Source organism: Lygodium microphyllum, chromosome 24, assembly GCF_053477565.2.
Source record: "Lygodium microphyllum isolate KBCC chromosome 24, Lygodium_microphyllum_v1.1.10, whole genome shotgun sequence".
NCBI classification, from domain to species: Eukaryota; Viridiplantae; Streptophyta; class Polypodiopsida; order Schizaeales; family Lygodiaceae; genus Lygodium; species Lygodium microphyllum.
The window spans coordinates 965,117-981,976 of NC_141158.1; the positions used below are offsets into that span (position 1 = coordinate 965,117).

A 16,860-nucleotide genomic window follows, 5' to 3' on the forward strand; every position below is an offset into this window, starting at 1 on the left:
TCTTATACAAGGTACAATCGATGCAACACTTGAAGCGCAATCTAACTTCAAATTTCGTACTTTCAATGGGTCATGCGATGAAAAGACTGTACTTGCTTTTCTCACTCAGTTTGATGATTATTTCCATGAAGAACAATATGCTGAGAAAGACAAAATTAAGTGTGTCACTAACCATCTAGTTGACCGAGCATCCCTATGGTGGACTGTTGTCCACAAAAGCATTGATTGTCCCACTACTTGGGAGACTTTCCAAAAGAAATTTTTGCAAAATTTCTTTCCACCCCAATTCCACGAAAAAACAATCAAACAATGGGATCTTCTGTAACAAAGGGATCATGAACCTATTTCACAATATACCGAGCGTTTTTGGAATACTTTATTGCAACTATGAATGCTTGAAGATGTACCTGAGACAACCCATAAACGCAAGTTTATGTCTGGCTTACTTGGACATTTTTATGCGGAGGTCAACATGTTCAAGCCAACAACTCTCGAAGATGCAATTTCCTTGGCCCATGACACTGAAGACAAAATTCGAGGATGAGAGAAGCGACCACAACAATTTCAAACTAATGGTAACTTTGGTTCAAAACAATTCAATTCAAATTTTCGAAGATTCAATCAAAGTCGTTTCCTTCCATCTTCATTCCGTAAATCTTGGACATGACCACCTGCTTTGCCATCAAACACAAATTCAAACCCTAAGCCATCTCTCCAGTCAATCCCAACATTCCTAAACTTCCTGCTATTACCAATAATGTATCTAAAGTAAAACCCATAGTCTGTTACAAATGTCATCAACCTGGACATCTAGCAGCCAATTGTCAACTCAAAAAGCAACTGTTCATATCAACTATTTGGGAGTGACAGAAGATGAAGAACATGAAGAGATGTCGGATTTCACGGAAGACGATGACAACATTGGTACTACTTTAGATACTTTACCAGGTATGCCAAATCCCCATTCCTTATTAACAATGAAATGTCTTGTGCATGGTAAAGAAAAGACTATTTTACATGATGATGGGAGCACACACGACTTTATTTCTGTAAAATTGATCAAAGAATTGAATTTACATATTGTTTCTACACATTATCGTATTAAGGCTGCATTCCTAGGCACAGATATAATGGAACACAAGAGGTGCATGATTTAGAAATTGAAATTGGTGATTATACTGAATGAAGAAATTTCTTAGTTGTGCCTTTGCAGTCTAGTGACATTATCTTAGGAATGCCTTGGCGACATCAGTACAATCCTGATATAGATTATTCTATGCACTCAATGAAAATTCATTCTCAATGAAAACAAATCACATTGCATGGTATGCACACTTTCAATAATTTTCCATTGCTTACTCATACTCAAGCTAAACGTGCATTACGGAAAAGTAGCAAATCCTATTTAATATGGGTGAATGAAATCGAAGCTAAAGAAAATCAAATGCATCCTAGGCACACACAATTTCTTTCCCAATTTCAAGATTGTTTTGCACCTGTCTTATTAGACCTAGTAGTTCTCCATTTGGTGCACCTGTCTTATAGTGAAGAAGAAAAACAATACCTATCACATGTGCATTGATTATCGTGCCCTAAATAAAATTATTGTTAAGAATAGATACCCGATTCCTAGGGTAGATGATCTTATGGACAAGCTACAAGGATCTGCCATATTCAGCAACATAGATCTTAAATCTGGATATCATCAAGTAAGATTGAATACATCTGATATATTCAAAACTACATTTAGAACACAATTTGGACACTATGAATTCATGGTTATGCCTTTTGGTTTAACTAATGCATCGGCCACATTCAGTCATATGATGAATCGTATATTTTTGAAGCATCAACATTGTGTCATTGTTTTCTTTGATGACATATTGGTTTTCAGTAAGAATGAGAATGAGCATTATGAACATCTGTCTTTGGTTTTTAAATTATTAAAAGAGAATCAATTATATGCCAATCCAGAAAAGAGTGAAATTTTTCAAACAGAAATTGAATATCTAGGACATATTGTTTCATCTGAAGGTATTAAAGTTGACCCTAAAAAGATAGAAGCAAATTTGAATTGGCCGATACCCAAAAATATGCATGAATTACGTTCTTTCTTAGGTCTTGCTAGCTTTTACAGAAAATTTGTGAGGAATTTTTCATTGCTTGCATTACCTTTGACAAAACTATTAAAGAAAGGCATTGTGTATCATTGGTTCGATAATCAACAAAAGTCCTTTGATTTACTGAAGCATGCTTTAACTCATGCTCCTGTATTGCAATTACCTGACTTCAATAGACCATCTTTCTTAGTAGTTACTGATGCTAGTGGATCTGGAATAGGAGCAGTCCTTATGCAAGATTCTCATCCCATAGCCTACTCTAGCTGCAAACTTAAACCCTCTGAACTTAAGTATTCTACCTATGATAAGGAATTGCTAGCTATAGTACAAGCTTTACGTCAATGGAAACATTATTTAATGGGATCTGAATTCATGATCAAAACTGACCAACAAAGCATTAGACATCTCCTTACTCAACCACAAATATCTGACTGACACATTAAATGGGCTGCTTTTATTCAAAGTTTTCATCCACTCATACAATATCAACCCGAAAAAGAGAATTTTGTTGCCGATGCTTTAAGTAGAAGATCGACTATTCATAATATTTCTGTAATATCATTTGACTCTCTTCTCCTTATGAAAGACACTTATGACCAAGACCCTACTTTTCAAGCTGATTGGACTAAACTAGTTGCAAATAACTGGATTCCCATTGATTCATAGTCTTACACTGATGGATTTATGTTTTATGAAAAAAGATTATGTGTAACTATTCCATTTCGATCATTTGTTTTGCATGAAATTCATTGTCCCCCATACCGTATATCTGAATGCCTAATTTGTCAAAGAGTTAAAAAACACCATGGAAAACAATATGGTTTATTAATGCCTTTACCAATTCCAGAACGACCATGGGAACAGTTTTCAATGGCTTTTATCACTGGTTTACCTAATACTAAAGCTAATCATGACATGATTTGAGCTATTGTTGATAGGTTTAGCAAACAAGTATATTTCATTCCATGCAAGAAAACATTAACTGCATCTCAAGCTGCTCAATTGTTCTTGAAAACTATTTTCACTAGCTATGGTTTGCTAAAAGTTATTATTTCTAATCGTGATTCTAGATTCTGCAATAATTTTTGGATTACTTTGTTTGCTAACTTAGGAACAAAGATTGATTTTTCATCTACATTTCATCCTGAAACAAATGGCCAAACAGAAGCTACTAACAGTACCATTTCAGATCTTTTACGTGCATACACAATTTCAAAACCATAAACATGGGATACATATTTACATTTACTTTAGTTTGTATACAATAACACACCACATAAAGCTACACAAAAAGCACCATTTGAAATTATTTATGGATATAGATTGCCTACACATGTTACATCATTGTCAAACAAAGTTCAAGCTGATGATGATATTGCTAACATGCATGCTACTATTTTTTATGAAGTTAAGATATGATTGCCAAAGCCCAGCAATCATACACAAAACAAGCCAACAAGAAAAGAAAGGCTATGAGTTTCAAAGTTGATGATTATGTTTGGTTATGAATTGAAAAGCGAATATTACAAAGTGTTGACAAACACCTTGTTGTAAAATTAGCCCCTAGATTTTATGGACCTTTCAAGATCATTCACAAAATCAATGACAATGCATTTAAACTAGAATTACCACAACACTGGAAAATCCACAACACCTTTCATATCAGTTTATTACAACCTTTTAGAGGACAATTACCTGTACACCCTGTATATGAAAACCCTCCTTTGCTAGAAGAAGAAACTGAAATCCTTGAGCCTAAAACTATTCTAGATACTGACTTTATGACCACTAGAACTGGCCGTAGATATTCTAGATATTTGGTTAAGTTTAAAAATCATCCTGTTGAAGAGGCCCAATGGATGCATACTCGAGACCTAAGTGATTTCCCCACACTGCTGGCTCCACATTGAGCTAATAGCAATTGAGGACAATTGCTATCCCACCCCGGGGGTATGATGCCAAGAGGCATCTTCCACGGTGGATTCCGTAAAATTTTATTGTCAAGGCTCATACACAAGGTAGATTCCTTGTGCGAAAAGTCGATGGGGACGCTTGTCCTTTTCGGGCGTCTTGTTAATTTAATGTGTAAGTGGGTGATTCCGCAAAATACATATTTAAATTAATAGATGTTTATGAGTTTAGAGTGCGCACTCGTAATAAATTAAGGTTAGGATTGAGTTCTAACCAATTTATTTATTTTATAGCTGAAGACTGCTAGGTATTCACTTTTGTCGGTTTAATTTTATTATTTTCTAACAATTATGAATGCTTGAGTTTATGTGTAGAGCTGGCAGCGGTGGCGTTGGGAAGCATTGGAGGATAGCGTGTATTCAAATCATTATCATTTTTTATGGGCGCGCATCTTAGGCATGGCGCCAATATTTTGACGCGCTTATTTATTGAAGCACTTGATATTTATTTATTATTTTTGTATGCACATGGGCGCATGATTTAAATATTTATATTGGACATTGTATTTGGGTACCACCCGACTCCTTGGGCGCCCAATAGCTTTAATTCTTTAGTGGGACAAAAGTAAACACAAAAGTTAAAGCGTGCTAATTGTAAATTGGGCTATTTTTTGAGCTTGGAGATGAATAATATATCAAATACATGCTTTGTGGAGCACTCATACAAGGCATGGGGGGAAATTGTACCTAATTAGTCTCTTACTTCATGTCGTACAAGTTTTCTTCCTTGTTCTTTGTGCAAAAGTAGAGTTCTTTTGTTCTTGGGGACCTTTCGGCGCTCACTACGTGCGCATACAGCGTCCGATCTATGCACCATTCAGCTTCTCCATGTAGCGGACTAGAACGTCGCTCAGTGGATGGGTTGCAAAAGGTCCAAGTGGCCTAGGTATGACTGTGGGATTGATATCCATCCTAGGAATGGGTGGCTTCACGTCATTCAATGCTAGAAGAACCAATGGGGCTCCCCTCCCCAATAAATTCAGAGGCCTATTCACTAGGTTTGGCTAATTATAAGGTTGTGAGTATGGAAGCCTTCTTGGTAGTATGCAATGCATGGCACCATGACCAAACCTACTGCAATTGGCGCAAGGTCAAGACCTAGGGTCCTATCATTCAGCTGGAAGGTGGTTTTCTCCACAATACATGCATTGGACATGTGGGCACGTAGGTCTTCTCATCATCTCCTATAGTCTAGCTAGCTCCATTTTCATCTCCGCTAGCTCTTGACTTTGGTCAACACTTTTTTCCTTATCTTGAGTGCTTGGAATTGATCATTCTCTAAGTGTCATTGCCCTTTTCTAGATTCTAGAGTTAGCCTCATCTCGATTTGAGCTTTTGCAGCTCCTATCCTCAAGTTGGTCATCCACTCGTATGGCCTCTTCAAAGACCCTAGTTAGTGCATCTCTCTATAGGCTCGAGTTGCCTACCAAGGCCTTGCAGAGTTCGTCGCTATGAATTCCATTGATGAAAACCGTGGACACTGCTCTCATAGTGGGTCATTCGTTAGTCAAGATTCTCTTAAAGAGACTCTACATGTGGGTAATGTAGTCCATGATGTCTTCTTTGTCCTTTTGCTTAACGTTCATCAACTGTACTATGAGATTATCAGAGTACCCAACCTCAAAGAATCTCTTAATGAAGTGACTCTTATGATTATTGTGAAGCTCTCTTTTCTTTTTCTCTTTCTTTTTCTTAATTTTTTATTTTTCTCTTTTTTCTCTCTTTTTTTTTTCCTTAAAAAATAAAAATAGAGATATAAATAAATGATGAGAACTTTATTATGGCTCTCTTTGATTTCTTGGTTTTAGTCGAGCGAGTGGCTGCATCAATCTTTCAAAGCATACTTTTCTCATCCTATAGGTTCTTAGTACAGACCTTATAGCCAAGGGTGTTGATAGAAGGAAGGGGTGGCTCCAACTAGTGAATTAGTTGATATTCATGTCCTTTGGCAATTCAAATTAGTGTGTTGATAGCAATATAGTGCAAAGGAGTAACCTTACCATGGCATACCTATCTATCCCCACATTCACATCAAAGAAGAGTGGGTGTAGATTTTCTTCGTTTACCACCTTCTTTTGATTGAACAATTGGTAAGGTAACCTTAAGTAATTACATGTGGTGATAAAAGTAGGGTCCAAACAAGCCGAGAAATCCTTCGCAAACTATTTGGAAGAAGGAATCAAATCCTTCTTGTGGAACATGAGGCTATCTTCTAGCTTATCTATATTGAGATTAAAAATTAAGGGAAAATCATACATGCCATATTTTGTAGAGTCATAGTTAACTATGTGCCTCCTAGGATAAGACATATAGGTGGGTTTCCCTCGTTCAAAAGGTAGTGAGCTACTAAAGGCTATCAATGCTTCCATATTGTCATCCAACATATTCCTTTTCCATGTTGGTTGAGATTCATATCCCTTTATGATCCTTGGCACCTCACAAACACTTTGTCCTACCAATGCTTGGTTGGTTCTTGCTACCACAGCCCAAGATCTTGAGTCTTTTGCTCCAACCATTTCTTCCATACTCTTGAGGACACAATAGTTAATTTTTGCATCATAATGAGTGGTAGCACATTTTTGAGTCTATTAGTATGGCACCCATAGCAACATTTGACACAAACACATAGAACAACAAGTCCCACTATGGAGGTTGCAATATCTATGCTACTACTAATATCCTCTTCAGCACCTTTAAAGCTCTAGCTTGATCATTAGTCCATGAGAAATGCATTCCTTTTTTTGTTAAGATTATTAGTGGTGTACATATGTGGGATAAATACCTAAGGTACCACCCATGCCATTTGATTTATCCCATGATTTCATCACTTTATGTTTTTTTATTGGCACTTTAACTTTCTATACTACTAAAAACTTTATTGGATCTATTAACACTTCTTCAAATAATATTTTCCCCAATAGTACTCCTTTTTGCAACAAATATTGACTTAGAGGGATTCAAGGGCATACTGAACATCTTGCATCTCTCAAAACATGACATTAAATGCCACAAATGGTCATTCATCCTCTCAAAAACATGACATCATCCAAGAAGACCTATGTGAAGCTTGTCAAGTATGAATCAAATGTCTTATATGCTGCTTCTCAAAATTCTAGTGGTCTCTTCTTCAGCCCAAAGTTCATAATTGTATCGACAAATACTCCTCATTTATCAAGGTCTTCCAAGGGCATCATTTATCTAATTGTAGCTCAAAAATCCATCTAGAAAGCTATACATTTGGTGTCCTTCGTGCTACATCATCCAACAATGAATCCATTTACATTGAATGGGAAAGGGATCCGTGATAGATGTTGCATTCAGTTTTCTATAATCTACACCAACCCTGATTTTTCCATTTTTGGGGGGGACCATATACAATTGGTGAAAGCCATCTCACTTCATTCAATAGTTCGATGAAGCTAACTCATAATAACTCAATAATCTCTTCCTTAACACACTTAGCATAATTAGGATTCATTCAATACCTCCTCTAAATGATTGGCTTAGCACCCTCCTTCAAAAATGTCAATGTTGTTGAGTCAAATCCCTTCATGTTTGTGTAGTCCCAAGTTAAAAATTTCATGAAATTATTTACACAAATCCAATAACTTTTGCTTGAATGCCTCATCAGCCTGTAGATTGACCTTTATAGAATTTAGGTCTTCTTTTGTGTTTAAGTTAACTTCTTGAATCTCATCCTCAAACATCTTGGAAGAATGTGTTTGAGTTTATTCATACCTCTACTTGGCTTGAATTATGGCTTATTGGCTCACCTCTACTCCTTGCTTTATGATCAGGAATTACCTAATTTACTTTGACTAGCTCTCTCGCCCTCATTCTTGGATACATAATATGTGCTAGTTGACTACTCCTAACATTTGGATTATACCAATATGTTGTAGTTTCATGCCCATCTTTCTAACATACACGGCAAAACTTCTCCTTTTTACTTTGTGTGGTGACTCAGATCTCTTATCTTTCTTGAATTTTATTTTCCAACTTGCTTTCAGATTTCTTTAACAAGCTTTTATCATCTTTTAATCCTTAGATGGACTCTAGATCTTTCGTACTTTTCATCTTCTTACCCACTTGTTATTCCTACTCTCTTCATCTTTTCAATGTTTTGACTCCTCCTGTAATTCCGATTTGGAGTTCAGGTCCTCATCTTTATCCTCAGTTTTTGAATTTGAATTGTCCTTTGATTTTGAGCTATCTTCTTTAGTTCTCTTTCTTGATTGACTTAATCCAAGCCTTTTTTCCACTCTTGCTATAGCTTGCAATAAATCATCAAAGTTAATAGTTTGGGCATTAATTTCCACATTAGCAATAGCACTCTTAATTGTCCTAATTCAACCCTTTAATGAAATAAGAGAGGTTTATCTAATTCTAGTAACTTGTTCAAGATGTTCCAAATCTTTTTAGCATAATCTAGAATCAGCATGCCCTTTTTCTTTGTTCTTTTAATTTTACCCAAAATGTCATCCACCATCTTATCTAGCTAGAATATTTTTCAAAATTTTTACTTGAGATCATCATAATTAGTAAAGTGATATAATCTATAGCCACTAAACCAATCCATTGTCTTCACATTGTGAATCTTATTGTAAACAATTGTTTCTTCACATCATCATCAAAGATAGCCTCATATCCACTTGTCGTACATCTGCTCTCAAACTATGCAATAGGACAATTAGGGTCTTGTTTCTTTCGCCCTGAAAACTTTGTTGTTGGACTTTGGGGTTGGCAGTGGTTGAGCCATCTTGTTAGATGCAATCTGCTTTCTTCTTTTCAATGGTCATAAAGGATCAAAATTCAACCTTTGATGAGAAACTCTAGCTTGACTCACGAGTGCTACTATAGCCATGATCAAACTTTGTAACCTTCTTTGTAAATTAGGAGGTGGGGTACTCATAAACAATAAAGGGTTGTTAATAGGTATGGCATTATCCTTATTCCTTGTATCTTTAGACTCCTTTGAACTAGCACTCTGATATTCCTCAACGTCTTGAAACTCCTCAAATTGTTTTTGTGATTTGAAGAGGCATCACGTACTTCCCTACACAATTGCTCCTGTAGTCTTGCAATTATCTTGCTTTGCCTCTAGTTAATACTCATGTAGGAAACAAAATCCCTTTTGGCATACAATCATACAAGGCAATGCTCCCTTAAAAGTCTATCTACCACCATAACCATATGCACCTAAAGGAAAAGAGTCCTCTCTTTCTCATCCAAAAATTTCAAAAAAAATACATTAAAATTTTGGAACCTTCAGGCATGGACACTAAGAAGCCATTAGTTAAGATAGTCATAATGTTTAAAAGCATCCAACTAGTGATGTATAGGCGCATTCAAGTAGAGTTCAAACTCTTTGATTATTGAGACTATGGATACTATGAATGTATTAGCTTAAGATACTCAAAACAATGATAATGTAACCTTAGAGCTAGGTTAACATGACCACAAAGGTGTTGTTAAGTGCACAATCAAAACCTTTATAAATTGGAGTATTTAACCTTGGACACCATGAAGGTATTATCTTTAGATAGTCATAATCATATCAAATCAATTAGAATGTTAGCTTAAGATAGTCATGAGAAGGTTCAAAGGTGTTACCTTGGACAATCAATACCTCTTGATATTGGAGCTTTCATTCATGCATTCCATGAAGGTATTAACTTTAGATGGTCATGGGAGTGTTTATTTAAATAGATGTCATCTTGCACAATCAAAACCTTTTGATATTGGAGCCTTCAATTGTGATCCATTTGATAGTGAAGTCTTATGAACTAATAGTGAACTATTTGTGAACTAATAGTGAAATAATAGTAGTGAAGCAATAATAGTGAACTAATAGTAAAAGCAATAGTAGTGAACTAACAATTAGAAGGTGTAAAATATTAGAGAACCAATAGGGAACTAGTAGATATGTTTTTGCTCGTGCTAATCACGATTATTTTGTTAAAGATAACAACATTGCTAGGACAACCAATAGAAGGTGGTAACTACTAATACACCAATAGTGAACTAATAGATGTGTTTTTATTTGTGCAAACTACAATTATCCTATTAAAAATAACAAAGTTGTTAAAGTTAACTATTAGTGAATGCATGCATATTAGAGACATTGCTGCAATCTTCATTGTTGCTAGGATTGATGCAAAACCATCATTTTTGAAACGTAACAGTGTTACTAGAATTGTTGCAAAACCATCATCTTCTAGACATAACAATGTGGACATAGTCAAGCAGCATGGAGAAGGATTTCTATTAGAGATGCAAAATTAAGTTAGTTCTATTAAATTGAGTAGACTCCCTCAACATGATAGGAGGGTTCTCAAATGATTGTAACAATCAATGCGGGCTACTACTTCACACTTTTCTTATTGTAAACATTGCATATAAATAACTAGTTATACATGTGCAGCTAGTTAGATAATTAGGCTTATACTATGATCACTACTATTGCTTTTGGAAATCCCCTATCTTAGTTATCACTTTGATACAAACATGGAGTGGAGACTATTACTTGAGATCTTATCAAGTGGTGAAGTACAACCAAAGTAGTTTTTACATGTCATTATGGGCAAGACTATGGGTTCATGTATAGGAACAAGAGTGTCAAGGGTGGTTGCATCGTTGAGGCTATGAGGGAATAATGGATATTAACTCCGATTGATTAACATATATCCCATAGGATGGAACTACTTTAGTTGAGGACAATGTAGCCATGTTCTCCATTAAAGTGATCTCCTTGGAACTTTGAGATAAATACTCTCACAAGCTAACACCCACACAAGAACCAACCTCACATGTAGTTTAAGCTTTGACTTTAAAAAAAGGACTCAACCTATCATAAGTGATCACCAAAGTCCATGTGAGCTTTATGTGCATCGACTATGACACAACATGCCTCTAATTGCACTTAAATGTAATAAGCAACAAATCATCATGTATGTTTGGGCCAAAGTCAAAGTAGTCCATAGTGTAGCTCATCTAGAGGTATGGTTGCTAAACTTGGGGAAGCACATCAAGGTCACAAGGCACAGTTCTAGAGACAAGAAGGGAACTAGTGAACACAGGTTTTTTTTGGTCATAGAGGGCTAAATCTTCTCTATATATTTTATACACTTATTAAAAGTACCAGACATCATGTATTTTAGAACTAGGAGAAAGGTATAAGAACTTATAAATTTTTCAATAATCATAAGGTATTTTGCTATAGGACTTCTACAATAGTGTGTGAAACAACACTTGCATATCAAAGTTAAACGCTTGAAGAGTATAGTCATTATAGAATCATTGTGCAAGGAATATGCATGTAGGATTATGACATACATGTAGGTACACATTGGCAAGATCTTTCGTGTGTCAAGAAGTAGTTTGCAGCTACCTTCTTCTCGTTAAACTTCTCCAATCAAAGGTGGTTCAAACCATGGTAAGGGGATGGAAACAAATGATCTTGCAAGCTAGCTAGTCCTTAGTGGGCAACAGGAATGGAGATGCATCCCTCTCCTCCAACATCTAAGTTAATCCCTTTGCCTTTGACCCTCCAATGGCACCTATCATTAGTAATAAAAATCTATCAACAAGCATGCAGAAGAAAGGAATCAAGACTTAGGAGCAATTGTGGGACAAGGAGAAGGCAAATTGGTTCCCCTTGGATACATTAAAGGCCCTCTACAAGCTAAATCCAAGTGAAGCCCGATGGTTGGAGTACATCCTCTGCTACATCTGACATGACTAGCCTACCTACCCCACAATTAGGCTAGCTCCCTTCTTTAACTTGCTATTAAGCAAGGCAAGCAAACCGTTTCTTTAGTGCCATCTACATCGAGATATCTATCCCCAATCCTTGGTTATTCCCCTCTCCCTCACCACCACCAAGTGGCAGAGAGTTTGCCCCCAAGCAACTCCCTTCATGTGGAAGCACATGCTGAAACGTGTATGGAAGAGTACCCCTTCTCATGGGCTCAACTTCTTTAGGTGGAGGATCATCTCTTAGAAACTCCCCCTTAGAGCTAGGCTTGCTAAGAGATCGTTGACCTCCACACTCTACTAATTTTGCAAAAGGCATGAGGAAGATGAAAATATATTTTCTAGGATTGCCCCACAATCTAATTGGTTTGGTCATAGGTTAGGAAATGGCTAAAAGGTGCCAAACTTTGAACAAATTTTGGCTTTTCTACTGTCTTCTTTGGAGACATGGGCATGTTGGATATCACCTCATGGAAACTTATCTAAGAACTCTTTGGCCTAAAACTCAAGTTCATCTAGAAAAGCATGAATGCTTTAGCCTTTCATGGCCAAACAAATCTTGATTCATTAGATTGCATCAAAGACCTCAAAGATGACCGTCTCTCTGTCCTCAAGGCCATCAAGCCCAAGTTTTGGATGTATAAGTTGTTTTGCAAGAAACTCAAGGCTATGCCGTGAAGGTTATGCAATTTCATTTTGCTCTTGGACAATGGCATGTGCTTGCTTCACCGACTTGATTGGGTGATGTAATTATCTTTGTCTCAATATAATACCACATTACAAAAAAAATACGAAACACACAAACATGCTATTATGCATTGCATGGTGGGGATGTGGCATAAGCTCTTTCCAAATTTCATAATTACAAGGGACAATGCCCTTCCACTGTTAGAAACATGTGCACCCTTACTAAAAGTTATGATAATTTGCATGTTGGTAATTCTAGGTGAATTTGCATTTCAAATTCAGCCACACATTTGCTCTACCATTTAAATGGGCGGCCCAACAATGTCTCATTTCCAACTCCTTCCGTGTTAGGCAACACATACAAAATAGTTGGGAAACTTTTAGTCTTAATAATTATCACTACTTGACACTTTCCTAACATTGTGTAAGGCATGCCTCCATATGGATTCACCTTAGCAATAGTTGGAATGAGTAAGGGTCACCCTAGGCTAGGTATAGGTCATGATATTACGATTGGCTCCTTTATCAACAAGGGCATCAATGATATATTCCTTTTTTTATATTAGTTTGATTCTGAGATAGGCACTGACGATAAGTAATGTATTGTACTATTCTATTATGTTATGTAAGAATAAGTGAAAGAACTAGAAATCATTAAGCTTACCTAGGATGTAAGTCACGTGTATCTTCTTCTTTTATTGAAAGTTTACTTCTAATAGGAAAAGTCACATATTAATATAGAGGCATGTAAGAAACTGAGGTGAAAAAGGGTCTAATAATGCATATTCGTTGTTGAGAGTTTAACATAAACAATGCATATAAATCCTAATACCTATATTAAAATTTTAAAGTAGGCAAGAGGTAAGAGCTATTGTGGAGAGCTTAAGAAATTACAATATTAAACTTAGCTAATGCATTAGTTGTATATCTTGCTCCTCTTCTAGTGCATGAGTTGTGTATCTTTCTCCTCTCCTTGAAAGTCAATTTGCAATAAAAAACTCATATACTAATATATACCTACATGTAAAAACTATGGTGTATACTATAAGCACAAATAAAAGCCATGGTGTAAGGTGTCTTGTTTTCATCTCAATAGTGAAGCATGCATGATCGAATATACAATGTTAGCCCAAAATCTCTTGATAGCTTTGCACACTCCTTAATACACTCATGAGCAAGCAAGATTGTACCCAAATGTGCAAGTAAGCTCATTCTAATAGATGCACCTTATGTTGTTGAGCCTTTCTAGTAGGCATGTCCTTGATCAGTTTGTAAAGACCATGTTGTAGGTCTAGCATGAGTAAGTCTATGCACACGATTGAGGTATTAATCCATTTGTTTAGGTTATTCGGGTGGTGGTAGAGCTCTATGCATTGATGGTGGTAGAGCCATTATCTCACGATTCAACTTCCACCACATTGTCATGTCATGACGTCAAAACTACACAACGTGGTCAATTAGTCTCACCTTTGTCCATGGTCCAATTATTATCTCAAATCGTCAAAGTTGCATCATGTGGTTAATTTGTTATTGCAATCCATTGTTGCATTGCGTTGTCATCATGTGGATTTCGCGTGAGCTTGTCATTGCATTATGCCACCATCATGTGGATTTCATGTGTGCCATGTCACATTCTTGTAGATGTCCCATGATCTTAGTAGAATAGCTAGTTTGATGATTGATACCCACAAAGCACATGTAGCTTCAAAACCCCTGAAACTTGGAAATGTTGGATATCAGCTCTCACAAAGGACCTATAGAGAGCTAAAAGGAGCACTCAACGGGTCTATAGAAGAGGCAAGCAATGAGCCATAAGGGGAGCGCACCCTCAACGTGTTTTCAAGTAGGGGCACCAAATGTCATATCATGCCACTCAAGGTGCAAAGTCTTGTTTTTTAGTTGCCACCACCCTAGCAATAGTTGCATCACATCACTAGTCATCTTGCTTTAAGCACTTTATAGTGTATACCCTCAGCCCTCATCAATAGCATCTTAGAAGACCAAAAGCGCATGAGAAGGTGAAGTGATCGGCAAAGTGTTATATTACTGGCTCTCAAGTGTACCTTTACCTCTCAAAATTGTATTTTTAAATTGCATAACATATTTTACAAATAAAAAAATAACGAGACTATAAAATATGAAATCCCCCCTCAAAAATATGTCTTTTTCCTTAGGTGTTCTACAGTTGGCCCCTTTACCCTAGTTAGTTCCTATACCCTAGTTAGTTTAGTAAGAACGACGAAAGGGTTGTGTTTTTCAGAGCAAATATAGTGTTTCATAATCCATTTTGGAGGTTTTATAAACTCAAAAAAACCACAAAATTCCTACGAAAAAAAGTGGTAGTAACCGGTATTTAAAAGTTAGAGAGTCAGGCGCTCTGTGTCCTCTTTGCTTAGCTTCAACTTATTCCTGGTTACCTGAGAAAAATGGAGTCTCCGCTACTCTGTGCGGCTCCAAGCCTACCATGGCTTTCTTTCAGCGAGAGGCAAGGCTCGAGCCCTTGTAGCAAAATTGTTCGGCATGCGAGCTCAAAGCCTGAATCAAGAATTGGCTACTGCAGAAGCATAAACAAGCATTATTCCCATCAAGCCAGCGTCTCCTGTTGCAAGAAAGAAAAAGACGAGTTGGATAGAGGAGCAGGGGGAGTCGGGGCCAGAGCTTCTGCATCATCATCATCATGCATGCGGATCAATAGGACCGTCCATAGCGGAGAGACTCTAGTGCATGCGGGAGCCGTCATTGTATGCGACAGGTGCCTTCACTAGCTATTATAAGGCTATGTACGTGTGATGCAACATCCCTGTTTTTCCACAATCTCAGTCTTTGCTTTTGTCTTAGGGGGCAGACTTGAGATGTAGTGCTGGTGTTTGCAAGCAGAAATACGCACTAGAACACAACAGCTGAGCCAATGTGTGGGGTTGTGGGAGGTTGACGATGGTTCTTGCTCGCTGTTGTTCATTCCAATAAAACAAAAGACGAGAAGAGGCCGTCATCTCTGCATCATATATTTGCATAGTTAGACTAGTGACACGCAAACCTGTGTCTATCTTCTCTCTTGCTTTTCCCCCTGTAAGTGAGTGCGCCTTGCAAGCTCAAAAGCAATGCTGAAAAAGACCTTACCAACGTTCTGTCAATCCTCGAGTGACAAGGGCCTTGAGAGAGGGTTTTGTGCAAGAAGTTCACATCAAACTATGCACATGCTCAACATGGTATGGGAGATGAGTAATAAGCTGCCTTGATGAGCAAAGCGCTACACAGTTTTTTTTTTTTGGCTTGTGAAGTATTGTAACTTTTATCAATGTTCAAAGATGCTGAACACAGTATGTGAGTCCAGCCATGAAAGCTCAAAGTACTGCTGAAAATGATCATACCAAGGTCCATTCAATCCTTGACTGACAGGGTCCTGAGAGAGGGATTGGTACAACGATCTTTGAAAGAAAGTGCACTCGTCAAAAGTAGTAGCCCCAATGATGGCCAAATTTTGGAGGTTTTATATGGTCCAAACTATAGTACAATACCAATGGGGCACCAGCATGATGATGACCAGCAGCAGTGTGTCCAATCTTCAAGGATGCACAACGATGCAATACAATTGAGATTGGGGTGGAGCATATATAGAAGCCTTGGGATGAGACAGAAGACAATGGGAATAAACCCTATAAACCTTGGGGCAAGCCATGACACAATTAAAGAAATCCTAAAATGGGTCACCTGGCTCCCTTTGTCTAGTGCCCAACCGAAGGCTAAATATATTGCTTGAAGCCCATGTCGCATACTAAACTAATACCCTCTCTTAGGTCATGGGTGATTTGTCAGAAGTGGTGTAGCCATGGAAGTATAAACAACATGCTGAAATAAACTGCTGAAACACAAGATAAGAAAAAAATAAACACAAATATAGATGAGAACTCAGATGTATGCCCGAGAAACGGAATCCATATCGAACACGAGACAGTAGCATACAACAATGAATCACTGGCTGTGTGGGCACCTTGGCACCGGCTTCTCTCTCAGAAGAATCCACAAATGATGGCTGAAGTACATAGAGGAGGAGGAGCCCTAGCAATATATAGGCATAAAATGGGGGAGCAATAAATGCAGTCAGCCAGCATTAAATGCTCCCTAGCCCTAAAAAGGGCACTAGAAAATGCCAAATAAATACTACATAAAATGCTGTAGTCTCTGTAGCATAGACTCACACCTGAGCTGACTATTCTGCTAACACTCTCTCTCAGATCAGGGGTGATCTAATACAATACAATAGTACAATGATGGCGTATTATAAACTATACAACATGGATGATAGAACCACCAGAAGAACCATGGAT

At 37.3% G+C, this 16,860-nt stretch overlaps 1 protein-coding gene across 11 annotated transcripts in view; it reads left to right on the forward strand.

Annotated features, from left to right (window-relative positions):
* The first annotated feature begins 14,931 nt into the window (after positions 1-14,931).
* Positions 14,932-16,860, forward strand: part of LOC148014785 (uncharacterized) — a 104,827-nt gene continuing 102,898 nt past the window's right edge. For 8 of the 11 annotated variants that reach the window (XM_087665939.1, XM_087665940.1, XM_087665945.1 and 5 more), the window contains exon 1: positions 14,932-15,273. In XM_087665939.1, the coding sequence (XP_087522065.1) occupies positions 14,959-15,273 (315 nt within the window). In that variant the 5' untranslated portion in view covers positions 14,932-14,958. Of the gene's footprint in view, positions 15,285-16,860 lie in introns of all 11 variants that reach the window. The other 3 variants (XM_087665948.1, XM_087665950.1, XM_087665949.1) reach the window with 2 other exon arrangements.